At 36.5% G+C, this 23,950-nt stretch overlaps 1 protein-coding gene and 1 pseudogene across 5 annotated transcripts in view; both read right to left on the reverse strand.

Moving 5' to 3' along the window:
• Positions 1 to 23,950, reverse strand: part of ARHGAP18 (Rho GTPase activating protein 18) — a 173,908-nt gene that overhangs the window by 24,566 nt on the left and 125,392 nt on the right. For all 5 annotated transcript variants that reach the window (XM_087444079.1, XM_014781217.2, XM_087444081.1 and 2 more), the window contains 5 exons: positions 20,734 to 20,912; positions 11,483 to 11,648; positions 9,160 to 9,251; positions 4,740 to 4,817; positions 1,678 to 1,837 (listed from right to left, as the gene is read on the reverse strand). In XM_087444079.1, coding sequence (XP_087300205.1) covers positions 1,678 to 1,837; positions 4,740 to 4,817; positions 9,160 to 9,251; positions 11,483 to 11,648; positions 20,734 to 20,912 — 675 coding nt within the window. The remainder of the gene's footprint in view (positions 1 to 1,677; positions 1,838 to 4,739; positions 4,818 to 9,159; positions 9,252 to 11,482; positions 11,649 to 20,733; positions 20,913 to 23,950) is intronic.
• On the reverse strand, positions 11,665 to 13,932 carry LOC147914550 (cytochrome c oxidase subunit 6C pseudogene; annotated as a pseudogene).

The following is a 23,950-nucleotide window of genomic DNA, read 5'->3' on the forward strand; positions in this document are numbered from 1 at the left end:
AACCCAACAGGTGTTCAATAAATGTTTGTGGAATGAATTAGAAAAGCAACCATCAAGGAAAGAGTCCAGGAGGTACTTTATTATCATTGACACTCATTATTTTCAGTAGCCGTTTCCCCATTTAAGTAATACGTTGAATATTTGGAGTCATTCTGGCATGTGTTTTTCCGGGGTAAATTTGGTCCTTTAATCCATATCCAAGGAATGTATGCAAAATAACACAACTCAACCATTAAAAAAAATATTTTAAACAGAAGATGATTTCAGTCATGTCTCCCCCAGAAATTCTGAAGACTCATGGGAATCATCTCAATACTATATGCTTTAAGAATAGCCTGGAATACAATGGAATATTTTCCAGCCATAAAAAAGAATGAAATCTTGCCATTTGTGACAACATGGATAGACCTTGAGGGCATTATGATAAGTGAAATAAGTCAGACAGAGAAAGACAAATACTGTATCATCTTACTTACATGTAGAATCTAAAAACAAAAACAAAAACAAAAACAAAAACCCAGCTCATAGATACAGAGAACAGATTGGTGGTTGCCAGAGGTGGGAGGTGGGGGGTGGGTGAAATGGGTGAAAGGAGTCAAAAGGTACAAACTTCTAGTTATAAAATAAATAAGTCATGAGGATGTAATGTACAGCATGGTGACTATAGTTAATAACACTGTACTGCATATTTGGAAATTGCTAAGAAAGTAGATCTTAAAAGTTCTCAACACAAGAAAAAAATTCTCTCTAACTATTCATGGTGACAGATGTAAACTAGACTTATTGTGGTGCTCATTTCACAATATATACAAATATCGAATCATTATGTTGTACACCTGAAACTAATATAATGTTGTATTTCAATTATACTCAATAAAAAAAAAAAAAGAATAGCCCGGAACAGTTCTGGCTGACACTGTAGCTCACGATAATCATTCATAGTGCCCCCTTATACTCTCAAAAATGCCCCAATTTGGAAGTTAAAGATATGGTCACCAGAACGTGGTAATGGCATTTTTCCTTTTTTGATGGCCTCTAGGACTAAAAAAGATAATTATGTCAGTATGTAAATCTCATAAGAGCTCTGTGTTCACTTGAAAGGAATCGAGAACTATTCAGGACATTAATTTGGAGCTTGTCCAAGACCACAAAACGGCAAGACGTAAGAAGTTAGTTGCCCTCCACCAATGAAGCAGCCAAACGATTTGTTCCATGTTTCGGCACAACAATTTCAGAAGTATATTTTTCAGGAAATAATCACAGACTCTACCACCTGTCCTTGTGCTTTTATGATCACTGTTAATCCACAGTTTCTCCAGGAAGTGTTGCTTTTAACACTTGGCAAGAAAAATGTATCAGCAATCTTACGTGACTCATTCGATTACAAAAGAAATGTGAAGTTTCCAGGTTTTAACAGGAAAATATCTGGTATTGCTTAAAGGGCATGCAATTAATCTGTACCGGAAGAGAACATTCTGTTATTTATTGACTCAGAGATGTGTATTTATAAAGGAAAAAGAAAACAATGTGTGGCATGTGAGCACCCGCTGACATCAGTGAGTCAATATGTCTAGGCAAATATATCTGGTTATAGTCTTGGTGCTGCAAAATGTCATTAAAACAATTAATCTGGATGGCACCAGTGCAAGGATTGCTTCAAAGAGGGATGGCACTTACTCTGGACGGCCTGAAAGGCTGTGAGATATTCTACGCTGAGCAGCGGCTGGGGCAGCTCCCGGATGAAGAGCTTCAGCAGGCTGGCTGCGTCATGCTGCTTGACACTTTCCCAATTAAAAGTCCCTTCATAAAACTTCGCTTCTAGCTCTTGGCAAAGATTCTGAAAGGCAGACGAAAAAAAAAAGCTACCAGTAAGTGCATTTTTTTTGCCTGCTGAGTGATCCACTTCCCACTTTACAAGAGATTCTACTCTTTCGAAAAGACATCTCAAAGTACTAATGGCCGACACCTCTCTGTTACTCAGAAAAACACTACTCCCCTCCCCCAAGTGTACTTTACTAATGAAAAATTACACCTAAGGCCCAAAAATTCAAAAACTTTACACATTTTCCTGTACACGCCACAAACCTTAAACAGTAAAGATTTAATTAAAAGATTAGTTAAAATAGTCTTTCCATTTGGGGCTTTCCTTAGATACTATAAGCTTTCATTAAATTGAAAAAATCATTAAAAAAACAAGTCTTATGTTTTAAATTATTTAGAAGTACATTACATAACAAAATACATAATCAATCTCTGGCCTAAAGCAGAAGGCTACCTCTGATTAGTCACCTCTGGGAAATGGAAAACCAAATTCGATAGCAAATGAAGCATGAAAATACATCAATATACCTGTCTTAAATGCACAGACTGTAAGTGACATAGGCATCCAGCTGCTAGCTACAGAACAGTTTGAGTCCGTAGAATTAGAAATACCTAGTTCATTTACCTCAAGGACTCTACAAAATTTGCCAAATTATTAGTAATAAATCAATTTAGTTTCAAAATTACTATTTTCTACATGCTTTTTCACTGTGGCATAAATCCTATTACATTAGAAATTCTGTCACTTCCTTCTATTATTTGAAACTGTTCTCCCAAAGAACATTCTTTCTTGTAAGGTGAATTTACTACACATTCTTTTCCCAACACAACTCCATCCTCGACTCCAATTATTTTTGTAATTGGTGAAATCCATAAAGGTGAACCCAGACATGGGGAGTGGGGGAAAGAGAGGTGGAAGGAGAGAGGGATGAAAGAAGGGAGGAGGGAGAGAGCAAGAGAGGGAGGAAGGGGAGGAAGGGAAGGAGTGAAGAAGAGGGAGAGAGGAGGGAGAGAGGGAAGGAGGGAGAGAGATAGGGAGGGGGAGAGAAGAGTACATGAAATTTGGCAGGGCAGGGGAGAAGAATGGCAACCAAAAATTTTGCATATTATCTTTAAATTATTTATAATGGACCAGCTGCTGCATAATTTGGTATGTGACCACAGGCTGGGTTGAAGAACTGAGGCAGCTGAATCCACTTAATTGACCTTCTTAGACATTACATTTAGTTAACTCACCCTCTGCCAGCTATCCTGCCAAAATGTAAAATGCACATCATACCCACTATTCTCACTAAAGCGAACGTGTTTACGACTCTTGAGCTGGCCATCACATTCTGCTAATAAGCGCTGTGAACAGTGAAGTGAGAAGCGGTACTCTTGCTGATATGGGTAATGTGAAGTCACGCGGCCTGTTTCTGAGGAGTCTTGCTCTCCCTGAGAATGTCCTTCTCAACAGAACTTCTCTCAGAATCACACACAATGCCTGTGGTTGACTGGTAGTGACATTGCCGTAGGTGTTAGCAAAGGAAGTAAGACAATGGCAACCTATCAAACTTACAAGAGCACCAAAATGGTTTCGGGACCTCTGTGCACCAGACTCCAACCCCAGGGGACACAAGCTGAATGAAATTTGTGAGCACACCATATCTGGTTACTCGAATCTGATTAACTGAGATCACTGTGTAGTAAGAACCAAATAGGCCGAAACTTGTGTCCTACATTAGGAAGCTTATCAAAATAAGCAGGTGATGCCAACTGCGGAATGTGTGAAGAGTAATTCCAACGCCAGCAGCGCCACAGCCACATCACAGGCCAGGAGAGTGAGCAGCCACCAAGAGTCATTCCTCCCTGACCCAGCTCTAAGGATTTCATATAGAACAGGTCTTAAGGAAACGAACAGAGAGTCTCTCTTCCCTTCATCCTATTTTCTCTTGGATTTGCAAGTTCAGGAAGACAATATATTGGATGTGGGCAGGGACTTGTGCTATCTCCATTTAGAGCTTAAAGCTGAATTTAGAGGGTAGGGTAAAGCAGATTGTTAATGACTGCTAACCAAAAACTTCTCTGAGATAAATTTTCCAGATAGAGCCACAATTCAAAGTAAGAGGCCCCTGTAAAATGCAAATCCTCTGGGAGGCATATGGATTGTGTAGCATCTGTAGGGTAATTCCACCTTTACCATGCATTCATTGGATGCCTTATTCCCCAGAGCAGGAGTCAGGTGTCAGAGAGAAAAGAAGAGGACACACAGCATCCTAGGATAATGGGAAGGAAATGCCATCTTGAGAGAGAAGAAAGAAGGGGAGGGAGAAAGGGGGGCTCCAAGTGGGGAGTCTGGGAATCATCTTGCCTCTTTCACAAGCCAGATTCAGGCTATGCTGGATCCAGTGAGACAGGGAACTGTAAAGTCAGGAAAGTGGCTGAGACAGTCTCATTCTGCCAGCTCACTAAGACCAATAATGTTTGAGGACTGATGTCAAGTCTCCCACACTGCTCACCTCGTGGAGTTTATCACCCTGCCTTTTTTTTTTTTAAACTCAATTGTTATTACTCATGCTGACTAAATCTCTCACCAGCTCCCTATTACTATTGACTCACGGCGTTCTCTTTTCATCAGGATGAAAGTACTCTTGTCTTTTGCTTGTCTACCTTTGTTCCTATTTTATTGCACAGTAGAGAGATTTAAATCATTTGCCTATTTATTTATTATAGTATTATTGCAGGTAATATGGTGATTTTGAAAAAATCAGAAGAGACTGTATAAAAACTAAACATAAACTGAATGTTAAGAGGTTTTATTGTTATATTTTATGTACCTTCCTAACAACGGGAAGAAGGGTCAGGGAGGACAAGTTAGCTTTTAAAATGCAAAAATATGATTAAACAATGAAGTTTTATGTTAGTGGAACCAAGACTACCTTGATCCTAGTAGCAGCTCCAGGTATTCTCAAGAGGCCTTCAGTTTCCAAACCTCCCTCTTCAATTCGAGAAATCAGCTGTGCATAAAGAGAAGAACATTCTGATTTTGGTATTCTTAACAGGTACAATTCCAAATTTAACGTCTGTTTCACATATAAATAAATAAACGAAAATTGATTACAATGATGGGTAAACTGGATTTCATGAAGTTTTGAGTGCTACTGAACTACCGCTATCCTTTAAATCAATAAGTCCCCAAACTTGAGTTATCATTTAGAAGAAGTTGAGTCTTATTCTCCTTTGTCACAGAAGTGTATAACTTCACACGACAGCTGTGATACACCAAACACACACAGACTGAAGATGTTCATTGTTTAAAAGCAACTAAGACCACGCATTTCTTCTGCTTTTCCAGAAACATACACTCTGCGATCAAATACATCTTATGAAATTCTAGTATTTGCACATTTACATCTTGTTTTCAGCTTGTTCAAAGAAAGAATTATTTATGAGACGAAGAGAAAAAAACTGCTTGCAAATATTCATTTTTAAGCCTTTAAGCTTTGGGTGGTAAACTTAAATAAAAAACAATTCTTGTATAGTGCTTCTAAATCATACTCGATGCCCAATTAATGCATACACATCTCTCTATCTCCAGAACCCCATTAAAATAACAAAGATTTTTTTTGAATAAAGCAGACACCCACAAGAACAAGGCAAATGGAGGAATTACAATGACATACTGCTGGAGGCTAGAAAGATGATAAGAGTGGTTAGCTTCTTGGCAGACTGATCTTCCAGTTGGAATGTGCATTACCTGGGCAGTACATAAAGGCTTCATGGGGGGACTCTGCCATTTTAAGGAAATCAATTTCCTTGTCCTCAGTTTAAATATAAGGCATTTACTAGCATCATATAGGTTTTCCTTCCTACTGCCCCTCCTCTTCCATTCACAATAGCTTTCTCCTCCTTTATAAAAGACAGACCTACTCTTCACTCATCCCCAAACTTACTCTAATATTCTCTGCACAGCCTAAGGCATAAAATCTTCCGGAGTGCGAAGAGAATGTAAAATTTTAATTTTTTTTCAGTGAAATCTCCTTTAATGATTTATCAAGGCTCTATAAACTACATAAAGTTTACTGTTTTTCCTTTGCTTATAAAAGTGTCTGTTAAGAGCAAAGCACGGCATCATAAATGAGATCTTTTGACCTTCGTCTAGATGTTCTGAAATCAGTTACACCGCAGGATGTAGACACTGGAAGAGATGTGAATTTTTCTTTAATAACCTCACCTCTTCTATCCCTGAATTACAGTCAAAGAATGTACTGATCTTGAGGGAGTCAGGTAAGAATAAAGCAGAGAGTAGTCTCAAAATTCTCCCAAGGATTTATTATTAGCTGAAAAGAGAAGCATCTTGGACCAAAGCAGTACATGAGTTTTTTAAATTCAACTGGAATATTTTCCAAAACCACATTTTTTCAAGTTATACTGGATAAAAACCCCACAACAAAAACTCCACACAAATTATTTTAGATTAGATGGACATTATTCAATAAAGTATTTAAAACCAAATTTATCAAATAAAATTATGCAAAATTTATTCAATGTATAAGCAATTTTCACTTTATTTCATCGTATAAAATGTTTAAAATGTTCTATTTAAAAATAAAATTATATGCTAGTTGCTGGAGCAAATTAGTTTTTAGCAGTATAAGCCTTTTGCTTTCATTAAATGCACAGGAAAAACTGATGATTTCTAAATAAGTGAATGAGAATAATTTCCAAATTTTTATGTTTGTGTTCTTTTTATTATTCTCTAATGCTGAATACCAGCGTTCAACAGAGGTGTGTATATATATTGTCTGAAGGAATGTCATGTGTTTTCTCATATCTCTCACTTTGAAAATAACATATTTTTAGCTATCACATTATATTGCATTATTAACACATAAATAACAAATACTTTATAGCTCTCCTTTCATTTTCAAGACCTAAAAATGGAAAATAACTATATTGATCTATATACTTTAATCATTCTGCTTTCAGTAATTTATTTTACAAGATACATTGTCATTTATTAGTAATGTTCATAGCATTTCCCAAAATAGATATTATATATCTATATGAATTTAAGAATTAAAAATTAAATTGAAAATGAAGTCAGAATTCTTTGACACAAGGTATCTTTGATTTGGCTGATTAGTTTGACACTGAGAACAGGATTTGCTAATTGAGCAGAATTTTTTCACAGATAAAAATTAAGAATATTTCTACTTCCCCAACCTTTCTGAGAATATGTTTTAAACAATGTACCTCTGAGTGGAAAAAATAATAATAACAGATACAATTCACAGATATTAGATAAGCTTTGTTAAAGCCCTTTTTGGGTATATTTCTCCATAACTGAGAAAGTATAATTCTCTCAAGACCGATAATGAAACCTTTTGCAAATCAGTGGTTTCCCATTTTTTCCTTTCTAAAAAATTGAGGAAATACCTAACGGAGTTGTCAACTCATAAACCAAAAAATATTTTTCATGATAGATCATTGTTACTTTTTGCTTATAATTCAGAGGGGATGCAAACAGATGAGTGTTATCTAATAGTAAACTCTTTTTACTCCCTTTTATTTTTTTGTATGAACAAAAATACTTTAAGGCTATTATCTGGTGAGTTCAAACAGGTGGGTAGCCCAAGTCTCCAGAATGCTGAAGAGACCAAAACCGTAAAATAACTAACTAAATAAATAAATAAGAAAACAATTTCAAGAGAAAATGACAAAGGACTGGATGCAATCCTGAGCCCGACAGAAGGCATCATTGACTCTTTGTGGCAAATAAAGCTTACTCTTCACTGGTGTGATGGTGAATTTGATATGTCAACTTGGGTAGGCTACAGTGCCCAACTGTTTTGTCAAACACCAGTCCAGTTGTTGCTGTGAAGGTATATTTTAGATGTGATTAACATTTAAATCAGTAGACTTTGAGTAAAGCAGATTACTCTCCATTATGTCGGTGGGCCTCATCCAATCAGTTGAAGGCTGTTAAGAGCCTTTGAGGTCCCCAAAGAAGAAGCAATTCTGCCTCAAGACTGCAACACAGAAACCCTGCTGGAGTTTCCAGCCTGCAGATTTTGGACTCAACACTGCAACAACAACTCTTGCCCAAGTTTCCAGCCTGCTGGCCTGTTCTACATATTTCACTTGTCAGCCCCCACAATCATACAAGCCAGTTCTTTAAAGTAAATCTCTCTCTCTCTATATATATATATATCTCCTACTACTGGCTCTGTTTCTCTGGAGAACCCAAATATGCTTGGAAAGGGTGGTGCTGAGATCCCTGCTTTGTACAGTTGTCTGAGTAGAGTAACTCACACCTTTCATCGACATTAAAGGAACTTGAATATATGGTCTACATTTGTTAGCATCTCTCCGTTAATCACAGGCACGGTTGACAACTCTCCATACAGACACAGCTTCTACAGGAATGGCTGGCAGAGGCTGATGAGTAGCAGAAACTTTGTAGAACAAAATTCTTCAGGAGAAACACTGAGATACAGGTTTGGATGTCATGGTGAACGTGAGGAATAAAGGAATCAGAGGTTAGTAGGTAAGACAGGTAAGGACTACTTTGGAACAGCAGAAGAACTAGCGACAAGGAGATTGAGCTTTAGTATTGGATGAGTTTGTTGAACCAATCAGCTGTGAAAGTTCCCATTGCTACTCTTAGTATCCCCAGAACTTTCAGAAACTGTGATATACCTGGGCTGTTGCAAAAAATCTACAGCTTGGGTGGTCCTTAACTCATCTGACCTGCCTTCCTCACTCTGCATGCCCAGGCTTTATCAAATGTAATCTGTGTTTCTGAACAATGATGGCTCAGAGGTTAGACCAAAATTTTTATATTGCCATAGATAATCCCCTTATGAATAACTGAGTGTTGACTACACAAATGACTTGATAGTTTAGCAATCATTTTCTAATTCTACTTTATGTTTTTTTTGCCTACTTTGGAAGTAGGCGCTGGTAAATTAAATCGGACATCCTTAAGGTAAATATGAAAGCTTGGAAAAAACAGATAGGCATGAAATATTCATGAGGATTCAATTCTCTAGAAACTGATAAGCAGTTCCTACTCCTATGTATTATATAATTGAAATCTCAATTATACAAAGCCAGCTAATAGAAGACAGGAAAATGATGCCAGGTAATCACAGTTACAGAAATAACACAGCCACTATTACCATGAAATAAAAATTATGAGCCCTTGGAATAAATTTGTTTCCTGAATAGAAAATCAAAGTACAAAATAAAAGAGCCTATCAATTGGAAAACCATATTATAATAGCATGAATGCAAAAAAATCCACTATTAGCTCAAGTATGTTCTCCCTCTGCTGACCCATCCAGGCCTACTTACTTTTTGCAATATCAAGGGTATTCGAGTTCCTGGTACTTTTCTCTGATCTTGTTCTACCAATATTGTCAATGGAACACCAAAAAGGCCATAATCTGCAAGAAAAAAATAAGATTTCTTCACTTTCATCAATCTATAAAATATTAATGTAAAAATGTTAAGGCATCAGATTTCTGATATTGTCATTCAATGAGACAACTATTTATTGAGCATCTACTGAATGAATGACACTGTCTCACCACTAGGTATAGACACCCCAGGAGGAAAATCCCAGTCCTGACTTACAGAGCAAACTAGCAAGGAAAGACAACTAAATAAATGATTGTAAATAATCACCAAAATAATTAGAAAAGTGTAAACTGCTACATAAGAGAAATAGAGTACTGGGGGCATATGCATAATACGCAAATAATTTACTAAATGTAATACAATGAAAAGTTCTGGCTTAAAGCAAATGTTAATTGACATTTAATATTCTACCATACAGCAAAATATAAATATTTGCTTTCTGAGAAATCAGCCAACATTATGATCTTGTTCTACAAATGTTTTTCTTTAGAAAATATAGTAGATACATGATATTCTTGAATTTAAATTTGTAGTTTTATATATTTGGGAATAACTCCAGAAGAAATGACAGGTAATAATTTGTAATTTTTCTAAATTAAAATCATATGTCTTCAGTCTGGTGTGAGCATGACTTCTACCCAGCACATCCCACTCCACCCCCATTACTGAATGAATAGTTAGCACAGAAGTGTAACACACATTATCAGGGAAGACATAAATCATTTGTGAACATGGAAAGGGGAATTATCTTGTGGTATGAGGACAGACATTGGAAACTGTGACACTCAATAGAGTTGCCATTCAAGAGAATGCCAGGAAACTAGTAAATTACTTTTAGTTTAGGAATTAAGAAAAAAATGTAATCTTCAAGAATGTCAAGAGTCTAGTTTACAATATGAGATAAATACCTTAGATAAGACACAAAAATATAAAAAAGATGGAAAGAAAATCTATTCTATTAATAGTGATACTCAATGAGAATGGCTTAATATTTCTCTCTCGGCTAGGATGCAATTCTAAAACATAACATTAAAAAGCCTCTCAAATCCACTTTAAAAGTCTTGAGCACTGAGTTACAGCTATTTAAATTGTATTTCTGTTTTATATTTGGAGAAGGCTTTGTAATGAGCTTTTGAAAAAGCATCTGAAGTCTTCATTATCCATAATGGACTTGTAGAAAACCAGAAGCACTGTTTAACTCAGAAATTCACCATCCCAAGCCTTAAGCTAAAATACTCAAAGGAACTGAGGGCAGAATGAGGTCTTCTGGGGCCCAGCATGGGAGAAAGGACCTGAAGGGAAGGTATACTTCCATCCTACAGAGAAATTGCCTCTAAAACTTAAGTCAGGTGAACACCTGTCTTTGCTAATGTTACCATAGCAACTCAATAATCCTTGTTCTTGGTTTCTCTTTAGGAGATATCTTTAAAGTTAAACAAGAGGTCAGAGATTCCTAAAGAGTAAAGCTTCATCAATAAAGAATTATCTGGATTTCCAGACCAATAAAATCTTGGAAAAACAAAAACCGAGGAGATATCTGTTCTCTGTCATATTATAAAAAATAATGGGTAAATCAAGCTGCTTACAAAAGAAAAACTACACATATCTATGATGAATACAAGTTAGTGGTATTATGTGCCACAATGGCATTATGGTGGTTCGGTTCCCAGGTGTGGACCTACACCACTCATCAGCAGCCATGTTGTGGTGGCGACCCACATACAAAATAGAGGAAGATTGGCACAGATGTTAGCTCAGGACGAATCTTCCTCAGCAAAAAAAAAAAAATAAAAAAAAATGTAGAATGTTAATGAACAGAGGGAGACTACTAACTACCCTATGTATTTCCCATCAAACAATTAAGCAAAAGTCATCCATCAGGATCAACCATCTTAAAGTTATTTTCCAAGAGCCAATTTTGGACATAAATAAGTACATGTACCAAATGTATTTTTTAAATATCTAATTTTCAAAGGAGAGAGCACATGAGTTAAGACTCCTTGATTCAGCATTTCCTTCTATGGTAATTAAATATTTGGTTATGCCTTTATTTTCTATAGTCTAGGAGACAGTACATTTTTTTGAAAATTTTTGAAGCTATAAAATTTTTGAAGGCAATGTTTTAGAATTTGAACTTTAGATATAGTCAAGTGTTGGTTTATTTTGTAGGTGTTTCCCTCCCCAACAAGAATACTTCTAAAAAGCTCATCCTTGCTACTTTAGAAGCAAATCCAACTGTTTTTCATTTCAAAATTACCTTTTGTTTTGATTTTCACAGCTTTTTGTTGCTTCAGTTCAACACCCAACACATCATAGAGGGCAGTCAGCTCAATTAGGGCTAAATGGCAAACTTTCTTCATGTCCTGGGATGCGAGGTCACCAATCCTGGTGGTGCCTGTTTTGTCTTTTGGCAATCTGAAACTCTAAAATAAATACCATTAATATAGCAAAGTTTTACAGTATCTAACCCTCTTTTTAATGAAAGAAGACAAAATTTTAACCATAGAAAGAAGTTATACTCAGAGTAGTGACAATGAAAGCTCTGGCAGAATTTCTCCAGTCAGAATGAAAAGTGATCTTGTCAGCAAGATGATCCCCAAACCTGTGGGGAGTTCAAGGGTCAATACCTGAAGGCTGACAGGCAATAGAACCGGACCATGTACCAGGAGTACTAACACCAGCGGCCCAGAGGCCAAGAGAGACAGTAAACCCAAAGGAGAAAAGAACTCTAGTTAAGTGACCTTCAAGAACCAGGGAAGATTAGAAGTCAAGCACAAACCATGAGGAGGAGGAAGAGGGAGGGGAAGTGGAAGAAAAGGAAGAGAAAGGAATAGTAGCCATGAGTGAGTGCTTAGAATATTATAGTAATTATATCATATTATATTATACTATACTATATTATGTTATGTTATAGTATATTATATTATGTTATGTTATGTTATAGTATATATTATACGCTTACCAGTCTAGCTACTGACTAGCTGTGGGTGTGACTTCTTGCAATTGCTTAACCATTCTTTCTGTAAAATGGGAGGAGGGGATGCAGGAGGAGAAGGGGCAGGGGGTGGAGGGAGAAGGGAGAAGAGAGGAAGAGGAGGAGAGAAGGGGGGAGTAGGGGAGGGAGAGGATAGGAAGGGGAGGGAGGAGGGAAATGGGGAGGGGAAGGGAAATAGGGAGGGGAGGAGGGAGAAGGGAGGAAGGTGAAGGGAGGAGGGAAACAGGGAGGGGAGGAGGAGGGAGGGGAGTGGGAGAAGGCCATCTTATTTACAGGACTATTGTGAGGTTTAACTGGCTGGCACTTCCCAAGCACTTCTATGTGGCTGCTATCATTATTACTTTCACCACCGAATATGCAAACTGCGACTTAGAGATACCACTATTACAGGCAAACAAGTGGTGATGGTGTTGTTTTGCTTTTCTCAAATATTATCCACCACCTATTCAGCCTCTTTTAATATTAAATACATTAAATACAAGAAAACAAACCACAGGGTAGAAACATGAATTTCTCTAACATATTTAATACAAATTACAGTTCCACTGATTTATGGATTACTAAAACAAATGATAAAAATCTTATCAAGGTTGTATCTTTTGGGTTTACCCTTGACTTCATTTAATTTAATGGCCGAGGATGCTCAACTCATTCTCTTTTATTCTTTTTGCTTTGCTTAGTTTTGCACCACATCATTAACACTTCATAGTCTAAAAACTATCACAAAAGACATGTCCTAAAGCAGCAGTTCTCAAACTGTGGTCCAGGGAACCCTGGGGGTACCCCACACCCTTTCAAGGAGGCCAAGAGGTCAAAACTATGTTAATAATTAATACTAAGACATTATTTGCCTCTTTCACTCTCATTCTCTCATGATTGTACAGTGGAGTTTTCCAGAGGTACAAGAAGTGCTATCAGAACAGATTGAATGCAGAAGCAGAGAATTCAGCTGACTTCTACTAAAGTTGCTAAAACGTGAAACCGTGCCATATTTTTTCATAATTTTTGTTTTACAAAATATGGCTATTTTTCACAAAAATGTTATTTATATTAACTGTAATACTGTATTTTAAAAGAATTAATATTTAAAAAGTTTTTCAATTTTAATTTCTAATATGGTAAATATCCACAGGTATTGGTATAAACAAAAGCTTTGTTTTTCCCCACAGTATTTGTTAATTGTTTATTTATCAAGAGAAATTATTCCTTAGTCCATATATTCATGTTTCATAGTTCAGGAATATAGGTCAGTGACAAACTTCCATGAAATCAATTCAAAGGAATTCATTACGTTCAAGACCACCTTGTACCAGCCCTCTTCATCTCCTCAAAATCTTTCAAAGAATCTTAATAACTGTAGAAATCTGCATATGTCTTCTTTCTCGCTTCAGACACAGCAAACTTACAGAGAGGTGCAACCCCCTGAGAGACAGCGAATGCTCCAACAGTGTGAAATTGCAGATGCTTGGCCAGAAGGCCTCGCCTCTGAGGTTTCGCCAAAGTGCTGGAAGCCATAGTAGTTCTTCTCAACACCAACATCCTTCCTCACCAATAAAATAAAAGCTTTTTGAGGTCCTCAATTTTTAAGAGCCTAAAGGAGTTATAAAACCAAAATGTTTGTGAGTCACTGCCCTGCAGCAATTCCTAAAACCTATAACTTTTGGTAAGTGAGTAGCTATATCCTTTCAAGCAAACTCAACTCCAAGAAAGAACCTTCAAGTCTACTATAGGAGAAAAGAAGTCTTTCTTAACTTTTTATAATATATTTTTTTTTCTTAAGAGAACATTAAGTAAAACAGTAATAGACATTGAATATGCAGCCTAAGTGAGTTTCCAGCATAAGTGTTAATGGCCTCCATGGTGCAGTGCACAGGGCTTGAGAATGTGGGGCCAGACTGCAGCTGGCAAATCCTGAGTCCATCACCTACTAGCTCAGTGACCTTTGACACGTAACACCCCCTTCTGTGCCTCAGCCACTTCATCTGTAATATGGGAACAACAACAGAACCTCTCTTATAAGGTTATGATGAGGAGCAAATGACACACAGTAAGCACTCAAAAACTGTTAACTATTATTACTACATTTTTTCAAGAGCTTTTTGAATAATTTCATGATTTCTTGGCTTTCCTTTTCTCCTGAATATTACTGCAAGGCAAGAAAAAATGATAAGGATAATACTCATATTTGATAAATCGTTTCTCATTCTATTCTGAAAAAGTCCCAATAGGGTAAGAATTATTACAGCACATTCTAGGTGGCGAAACTGAGGCTCATTCAGAGACTTCAATATGGCCACATAGCCAGTGACATAATAAGGACGCAAATTCGGATCTTCTAAATCCTAAATTCAGTAACCATTCTGTTCTGCTCCATTTTCCTTGTCCACCACAGCAAGCAAGCAGGAATCTAGGTTGATGGTATTGATGTAGGATTGTGAGCCCCACAAGGAGAAGAGCCATGTCTTAATCACCTCTGTATCCCTACCATCCCATAGCCCCGCACACGGCAGGTCCCCTGTCCCCGGCTCTCAGTGAGGTGCAGGGCCGCTGGCTGGATGCTCCCCCAATTTCCTGGTTTATACTGAGACTTACTTTTAAACTCACACAAAACTGCACATTTTCTTTACGCCTGGCCCCAGAGTTCTGCTAATTTCTTTGCTTTCTGAAGGGCTGGACCAATCCTATTTACCAACCATTTATTAAAAAAAAAAAAAAATCCCAAGTGTTTCATTACAATTGGTTGCTTTTGGTCTAATAAGCCAAACACTTGCAATATAATTATTTAAAGCGTTACCCAAGGTAAATGTTTAGTGAAACCGGAAATATTATTAGTTCAAACATTTGATTTACCCAGCAATATATGTCATGAGCTTTATTTATTTATTTATTTGAACATTGTGCTTAATGAAAGGAGTTAGTTCTTTATCCCTATGTTTAATTCATAGCGGCGGCTTTAAATATTTATGAAGTTTCCTGTCATTTTTGTTTAGTTAATAGACTGGATGGTTCAGTACGCTGGCTAAGAGAAGGCACTGCAATTTCAGCACAAGAAAAGCTCTTTACCTTTTGAAAAATGTGCTTAAAGAAAGGAGTGAAATAAAATTTTTCAAAAAATATAAGGTCATTGGTTCCCATGTGTTACCATAAATTAATCAGGGAGCTCTCCCAGACTGCACCCCTCTTTCATAGGCCTTACAATCTGAGGGCCCTTCAGGCACTCTATCAGTAATGATGGACTTGACTTTCTTACACACCAAGTCACTCTAGCTTCATGTTGGAAGGCAAGGGAATCTACCCTCACCTGGTCAATTTCCACAGATGAATTTTTTTTCTTATCGTCTGCTAGGAAATTCATTTCTTATCTAAGATTTTTCCATGTGTAAAATGCGATTTTATTACAGTATTTCATTCATTGCCATTTCCAGAGGATGAATACTTTGCTAGATAAATGAAGTTTTAGAAATCTTTCAAATTTATAGTTTTTTATATCTCATTTTTTTTTGAATGGAGAGCAATGGCCATAATTTAACCTTTTCTTGACAATTCAGGATCAGGACCCTAAACATCTATTTTTGTATTTTGTACAAGTGTGTGTCTGCCTTAGGTTTTCAGTTTCTTTGCTCAATCCTGAACCACCATTTCTTCTACCGTCCTTCAGCTTCCCCTAGAGGTGTTCTGTTCTCTAGCACACTCCCACCTTGCGCCTCCATGTCTAGATTTTGGCCTTTAGTATGCATGGAGCTACGTTACACGACAACCAAAGTTGTTATAAAACATGATTTTACCTGAATTAAACATAATTCAATAAAAGTCCAAAAGACTCTAAATAAAAACCTAAGAACTAAAATACAGGCAGCATCTAGAATATGGGTTTTATCATAGTTAGCATTTCAAAACTATGATCTTAAAAATTCCTGAATAAATTCTTAATGTTTTTATTTTCCAAGGTAGGGTGAAGAAGTGCTATTAAATTTCCATCTATTGTATATGTTAGACTCAGCAAACCAGAATCTTATTTATATAACATCCCAATCTATCCTGAACAAGTTGTCAGTAGCTCCAATACAAGGACACTTAAACTCACACCTAAATTAAATACATATATCTCTTTAGGGCACAGTAAGTGGAGTCAACATGGTCTTCCAGAAAAAACTCTGGCTTCAAAAGCTTAGTCACTGAAGCCAAGCATCAGCATGGCATGGAATCTCCCTAACCTGTTTCTTTGTCTGAAAATCATAATATCTGCCTCATAGAGATCATTTGATAAATAAATTACAGAGCATACTTTCTGAGATATAGTGGGTACACAATAACACAATAAGCAGTAGCTAAATTTTCAAACTAAAGCACATTAAAGGTTATAAAATCTGATCTCCAAATTTAAGGGGAAATTTAATTCCTCTGTGAGAGATCATAAAGAATTAAAGACTGCTCAATGCTGTAAGAAAAAGGAAGTGAATATGAAATCAGGTCAACAGAGAACAATGTATTACATAAAGCCTACTGCTTATTTACAGAAGCAGGGAAGCATGGAGTCAAAATGGAATTTACGGTTTTATCAGCTTAGACACCTGCCTCAGGGTGGCAAATATAAATATTCTTTTTATCAACTATGCTGAGGACTCGTGGAAAGCTCACAACATGTCCATACCTTCTAGAAAACATAAATAAATAAACGGTTGTAGATACGAACAGACGCATATACACATAAATAAATACATAGATAGATAGACAATAATTATCAAAAGCATGGCATCTAATAGTTTAAAAGATGATTTTATATATTTTACCTATTATAAGTTCACAATCAGGAAAGACTTTAACAGTAAAGTTAGACAGTGAGCTAGACCCCAAAGGATCAGTTAAGGCTTCTTTGGTAAACATGGAACAATAGAAGGGCAGAAATGGAAAGGTGATTTTAAGCGTGGGGCCCCACATGAATAAAATGAAGAAGGTAGGTGAGCAGAAATTAGTTTGTTAAGCAGAGAATAAAATGAGAGAAAGTTTTATTTCTAAGTCTCTCAAGTGGAGATTATATTTTATGCCCCTGTGTGAAGCAACAGCTTAAAAGTCAACAATGTCTTCAGTTTGTTGAATTAGATGCTACTGCCTTCATTTTTGACCCTTCCCATCTGTTGAGATGAAGATTGGCACTTGTAAAAGACACTTTTGCTAAAGATAGTCTGGGAGCATGGATCATCTCTTCAGGCCAAATGATGCATACTCCTTGACTTTTCCCACTAGGTATAAAAACAGATTCTTAAAACTGTATGATAAGCCTGGAAGTAACCCAGATGGCCACCATTAAGGGACAAATTGAATAAATTATGATACAGCATCACAATGAAGTACAACACATATATAAAAAAGAATGAGAAATATTTCTCCATACACCTATAGAGTGATCTCCAGAATACACCACTAAGTCAAAGGAAAAAAAAAAAATCAAGGTGGAGAAAAGTATGTATGGCAGACTACCATTTACGTAAGAACAGAGGGATAAACCATAAAATTAAAAAGAAGTTCACCTGTAAGAGGAGGGAGGGAATTGGGTGACGGCTCAAGGACAGAAGCTAGACTTTTAATACACTTTGTGTTTAAATTTGACTTTTGGACCGTGTAAATATTTTACATGCTTACAAAACAAAATAAATTTCAAAAAAGCAATCCCTAAAAATTGAAAAGAAAATGAAGCAAATTAACCCAACCAGGTATGCAGTTGGTGGCTTAATGGCACAGAGAATAACTATCCTAAACAACCTACAACATAGGAATTTTATTGTTACATCCCTTTGGGGATATACCCTACCGACACAAACAACTGAAGAAAAGAAAAACAGGTTTAAACTGTTTTCTAATAATCATATTGTTGATGGTAGTGTTAGTATTGTTATCCTGAGATTGCTGTGCATTAATGGAGGATAAAACAAACAAGAAATTATGCAATATTCTAATATATTATCTGCTGTATCCTGAGAATCACTATTCTCAGCACAGAAGAAAGAAGACACAGAGGTACTTCCGTCCTCTGAAAAGACTTTCTGGTTAGCCATTGCTGATCAGGACACCAGGAGAGTTCCTCTTTCTGGTTAGCAACTAACCAGAAAGAGGAACTCTCCTGGTGTCTTGATCATAGTCACAAAAGCATATTTCTACTAAATGGAACCAGGGTTTCTTGCAGAAACAGACGATTCTAGGTCTGAGGCAGAAAACATACCAGATACTCATGGGGAATTTTGTCTAGGGTCATGTCGCATATGTCTATGTCCATGAGTTAAGATACCATTTTTATAAAAAAATTAAAACAAAACAACATCAATTGGTCACTAGTGAAAGATGCTAGGGGACCAAAAAAATTTTGAAAATTGGTAAATTAAAGGAATAAGTAACCATTTTGAGGTTTTTCTTAAAAGAAGTATTCAAATTAGTAAACAAAAAAAAAATTAGAACATCATTTTGTCACCATTAATAAACTACTGGATCCAAGCACTGATCAGCAGCAGCTGCTCACAAAAAGAGAAAGACAACCAAGTACCTGTGTCTCTTGATACACGATCACATACAAAGGAGTCTTCACAAAAAAATGAACCTGAATCTGACAAATCTAGGGTCAGTCAATTTACAAGAAACAGAAGAATACGAGGATAGAATTAGTCAGAGGCAGAGAACTCTCTACAACTTAAATAACCACGTTTCTTCAACAAATAAATTTTGGGGGAAGAGAGAGAGAGAGGGAGGGAGGGAAGGAGGAAGGGAGAGAAGGAGAGAGAGCATGGGAGGTGGAGAAGGGGAGAAAGTGGAGGGAGAGGGAGAGGGAAGGAGAGACGGAGGGTTTAAAAGAGTCTTAAAAGACATATCAACTAATCACAATGCATGAACATTATTTGGATTCAAATAACCTATGAAAAAATCATTAAATTTGTGATACAATTTGAAATTTGAAACCTGACTGGATATTTAAAATTAAAAATTTTTAGCATTTTTTTAGGTACAAGAATGGTAATATGGATATATGTTTTTTAAAAACCTTCTTTATCTTTTGTAAATAGATACTAAAATATTTACAGATCATAAAATATAATTCAGAGATATGTTTCAAAATAGCACAGAATAAGGAACTAGATGGGAATATGGATAGGTCAGGACTAGACATAGGTGAATGAATGTTGGGGCCAGGTAATGAGTATTGGGGGGTTCATTATACTCTCCTTTTTAACTTTTGCATGTGTGAAATTCTGCAAAATAAATAAATTAATAAATATATTTTTTAGAAATATAAGATATTCAGTAGCAATGAGAACACTCAGCACACAAGCTTGGTTTCTAAATACAATCTGCTACTAAAAGGAACCAGCGCTCCTTGAAGAAATGGATTCTTTCAAGTCTGAGTGGAGAACAGTACAGGGTGAGCCTGGAACATCTTGTACTAGGAAAGAAAAGAATGAGGAAGGCATGTTAAAATGACATAGGGACCAGCTCGAAGGGCTCCCATTGGTCAAATTTCAGTAAATTTGAACATCAAAGAAAAATGATTCATAAAACACTGAATGAAAAAAATGGAAGCCATTAGTCCATAGTGATATCCAAAAACAAAAAGAGAAAAGGGAGGGGAAGCAATTATTACAGAAGATTGCCAGCCAATCAATATAGAAGGAATAACAGAATTAGAAATTCCCCATTTCTCAAACACTAGTTTAATTATGGTTTCAGGCAAGGATACAAATGCATGGTGAAATTGGTGGGCAATAGGTGGTCACTGAGAAACAGAACGTTCGCCCAGTCTCAAGGATCATAAATTAGTACTACTTGCACATAGGAAGAGGCATCTTTACAATGGGGAGATCTGTCAACATCTCCTTAACCAGTGGTCAAACTTCCATCACCAATAAAGGGACCATGTGACATCATGCCCCTCTTCTGATGACACCAGAAAAGGCATAGCATCATCCACGCAGTAGTTTGGCCAAAAATGTTTTAACTTGAATCTAGTCACAAGGAAACAGACAAAATCAAAAAACTGATTTGGATTCTTCAAAAATATTAAAGAAAAAGCAGAGGACCTCATCTAGATTCAAAGAAACCAAAAAGATATGACATCAAATGTCACATATGACCCTTCTTTGAATCCCAGATGGGGGTGGGGAAGGCAGAAGCTATAAAGGATGATACTGTGACAGCTGGGAAAACTTTAATTTGACCGTATATTAAATATAGTTATTGTTTTAGTGTTCAATTTCTTAAGTATTATAGCAGTTTTGTTTGGTATGCCCTTGTTAAGCTAAAAACGAAGTAAGTGTGTATCTGATAGCACAGCATCTCTACAGAAAGACAGATGTAGAAAGAGAGAAAACAAAGGCTGTAAAATGTTAACTGCTGAAAGGATCTCCATGAAGCCTGCAGGGGTGTTTGCTATACTAGTCTTTCAACTTTTCTATGGGTTTGAAATTTTCAAAATAAAAAGCTGCTGAAAAATAAACTCATGCTTAGTGATATCTGAAGAGCGTGCCACGTACAAGTAATGGGGCATCGTCCCCTTTCCTCTTCCGGGTCTTCTCCTTGGAGCTCTCTTTCTGATTGACTGCTTGCTCTGCAAATGATACCTCCAGGTTGATATCTGTTTCAGAGGCAGGTGCCTCCTCAGGAACCAGTGGGATCAGCTTCTTTTCGCCAACAACTAGGCTAGATACTTGGTCTGGGAAAAAAACAAAAGACCCAATTCACATGGTTTGTTTATTTCTTTTTTTACTTCTAATGCATCAACTATACGAAAACCTTTGGGAAGAGTATTATTTACTATAAGCAATAATTAACACATTTTAATAGTAAAAAGTATATTCAAGGAATCCTACCAAGGGTGCATGGGGGGAAGGAGGGAAGGTGGTGACTAGAAATCCATAGTTCAATTGTGGAATCTTTCTCTGAGGTCACAATTCTTAGATTGGGTCCAATTCCAAAACCCTGCTGAATGATCTCAAACTCTGAATGAAAAACTTCACAAAAATTTAGCAGATTTAATTGTTGTTTTATTCTACAGTGGCAGATTAAAAGCCGAAAAAAAAGAGGAGAAGGAGGTTAGTTTTACTCTCTCTTAGAACTAACAATATGCCATTTAATTTCCTCACAGTGGGACACATTCCTGGAATAGACCTCTTCCACACCCTGCACTTCCTTTCTGGAATGTTACCTACCTATCAGAGTAAAAATTCCAAAACAAGAGTTAGTGCCATAACTTATCACTGTGGGAGTCAGGTCTGGAGGTACCTGGTACAGAAACCAATAGGTTTTCCACCTGATTATATCAAAGACCATAAAAGTTTCTAAAACTATAAACCTAGTCTAAGTTTCAGATATTTACATCAACATTTCAAGGGTATAATAAGTTTAACATTTTTGTGGGGGTTTGTTTGTTGTTAATCCTCCAGGAAAAAAATCAACATTCAAAAACTTCTTTGCTGAAAATATCAGCACTAAGCTTTGGAGAAAATACTTCTAAATTTGACTATTTGATACATTTTTGGTTTTAACACAACTCACATCTAGAAAAACTCTGGAACCAAGGACAGGATTACTGTTATCTTCTCATTGCAGACCTTTGACTCAAGGTGAGCAGCTCTGAATTACAAAATAAACTTACATAGTGCATTTACACGCTTATATACTAACACAACAAGGTGATGGAAAGTAAAGGTAATCTAAAAATTTAATAGATATATGCCATATATACATATATTATTAAAAGTCTGCTGCCTTCAGAGACAGATATTTATAGTTATTTAAATTAAAAACAAAAAATTTTGTTTTACTCAGAAGAAAATTAAGAATAAATATCAATCTAGCCATATTCACTCCCATTTAATAAGCAGGGCGGGCTTTGTGGGCACACGACCGGTGCAGTCGCCCAGGGCTCCGTGCTCAGACAGGCCCCACGCTGGGTTTAATGCTTTGCTGTTGCCGTTCTGAAATATGAACAAGTCCTACATTTTCAGTTTGCGCTGGGCCCTGCGAATTATATAGCAAATTACATACACAGCTGGTCCTGGTGGCACTTCACAGTTAAGAAAGTAAACATTTACCTATATCAATTCCAAAAATAAGAATACATTTAAGGCTCCTTGATAGTATTTATCTGCTGTCATCCATGCCACATTTATGCTTCTCCAACAGCCTGTGACAATTTTTTAATAAGCATAACCAGGCCATTTTATGATTAATTTTTAAAGTATTAAATGTCAAAGCACAATTTTAGTTTTCTTTTCCCACTGGTTTACACTGTTTTATGTTTTACTGTGAATATGTATGTTGGTTTCCTAGGAAACCATTCTAACAGGGAAAAAAATGATTAGCCATTTTCTTAAATTAGAAGCTACCTTTCCAGAAGCTGAGTGTTTATGGACAAGAATTTTAAAATGACTCCCTTTTCTCCTCAACATCCCCATGTCAGAGTTACAATAAACACCACCCCCCAAACAAATGAACTTTGAATTCAAAACTGAGTAGAGAAATTATAATTTAGTAAGAATACATTTAAAACATACGAATTTCACTCAAAAGGTGGCAAAAATAAAAAATATGGCATACAAAAGCCTAAACGTTCAAATGGTAAATCAAATTAAGGCAGAGAGTAGGAAAAACAGTTTCAGGAGTGATGGAGGGGGGCTGCTACAAGAAATGGGTGGTTAATGCACTAATGAAAGTATCCATGAGTCAATTATCTACTCTCAAAGAGAAAAGTTAACAGAGAATGCCGAGATAAACCATTTGGCTCCTAAAGTCCTAAAGTATAAATAATATAATTTTTTTAATCTATTCTGCTTTGGTTTTGAAATGACAACACCACTGGGTTACAAATGTTTTACAAAACTCCTTAAAAGTTTTTCAGTTGTCCAAAATATCCCCATTTTAAAAAAGAATTTCTTTCCTCCATGGAAAGCAAAAAAGAAAATAAGACAATATACATATTAATATGAAAGTTTTAAAAAAATTGGGGGCATTATTAATATTTCTAAATGTATGTATTAAACACTGGGCCTTCTATATACATAGAGTTGTATAATTTGATGGAAAGTTGAGATTGATACTTAGCAGTAGATTAACTAATTTGAAATGCAACAACCCTTGCAACGTTAAAACTTTGCAACTTTTTTCTTTAGAATGAGTATCTTTGATTGAACATGTATAAAAGCCCAAGTGTAGGGAAAACATTTAAAATAGACTATGTCGCCCACATCTTCAGATTTCAAGCAGAAGGAGCTCCACTTTTGAACTCTAACGTCTTCCATGCATTTCATTCTGAACCTCTCAGTGTTCGCATGCACTGGTTAATTCACTGGCTAGTGAAAGAGCATGGCATTGCCCAGAGCAGGTATAGCAGGAAACCCTCAGACTTGGATGGCCTCACACACATTCTCTTATTATACTGCTTGGACTCTCTGCCCACTTCATAGCATTCCAGCAAAAGCAGATGTAAATCAGGCAGCAAGTTTGTCACATTTCACTCGCCTGCTGCAAGCCAGGCTGGAAAGTACTCATACAATGAACTTGTCTTCCAGAACTTCTGTGTATATAGCCTATATCACCATCTCTGGCAAAGGAGGAAAACATCAAGAAAACACAATATTTTCCTCAGTATTCATTTAGCAATTGCCAGTCACTCTCCCTTAAAGCCCAAAGCATATTGACATTGGCACAAAACATTCATCTGTCTCTCCTGACGACCCAGATCCCCAGCAG

The sequence above is a fragment of the Ceratotherium simum genome, chromosome 19, assembly GCF_057802395.1.
Source record: "Ceratotherium simum simum isolate JZ-2026a chromosome 19, ASM5780239v1, whole genome shotgun sequence".
Taxonomy (NCBI): Eukaryota; Metazoa; Chordata; class Mammalia; order Perissodactyla; family Rhinocerotidae; genus Ceratotherium; species Ceratotherium simum.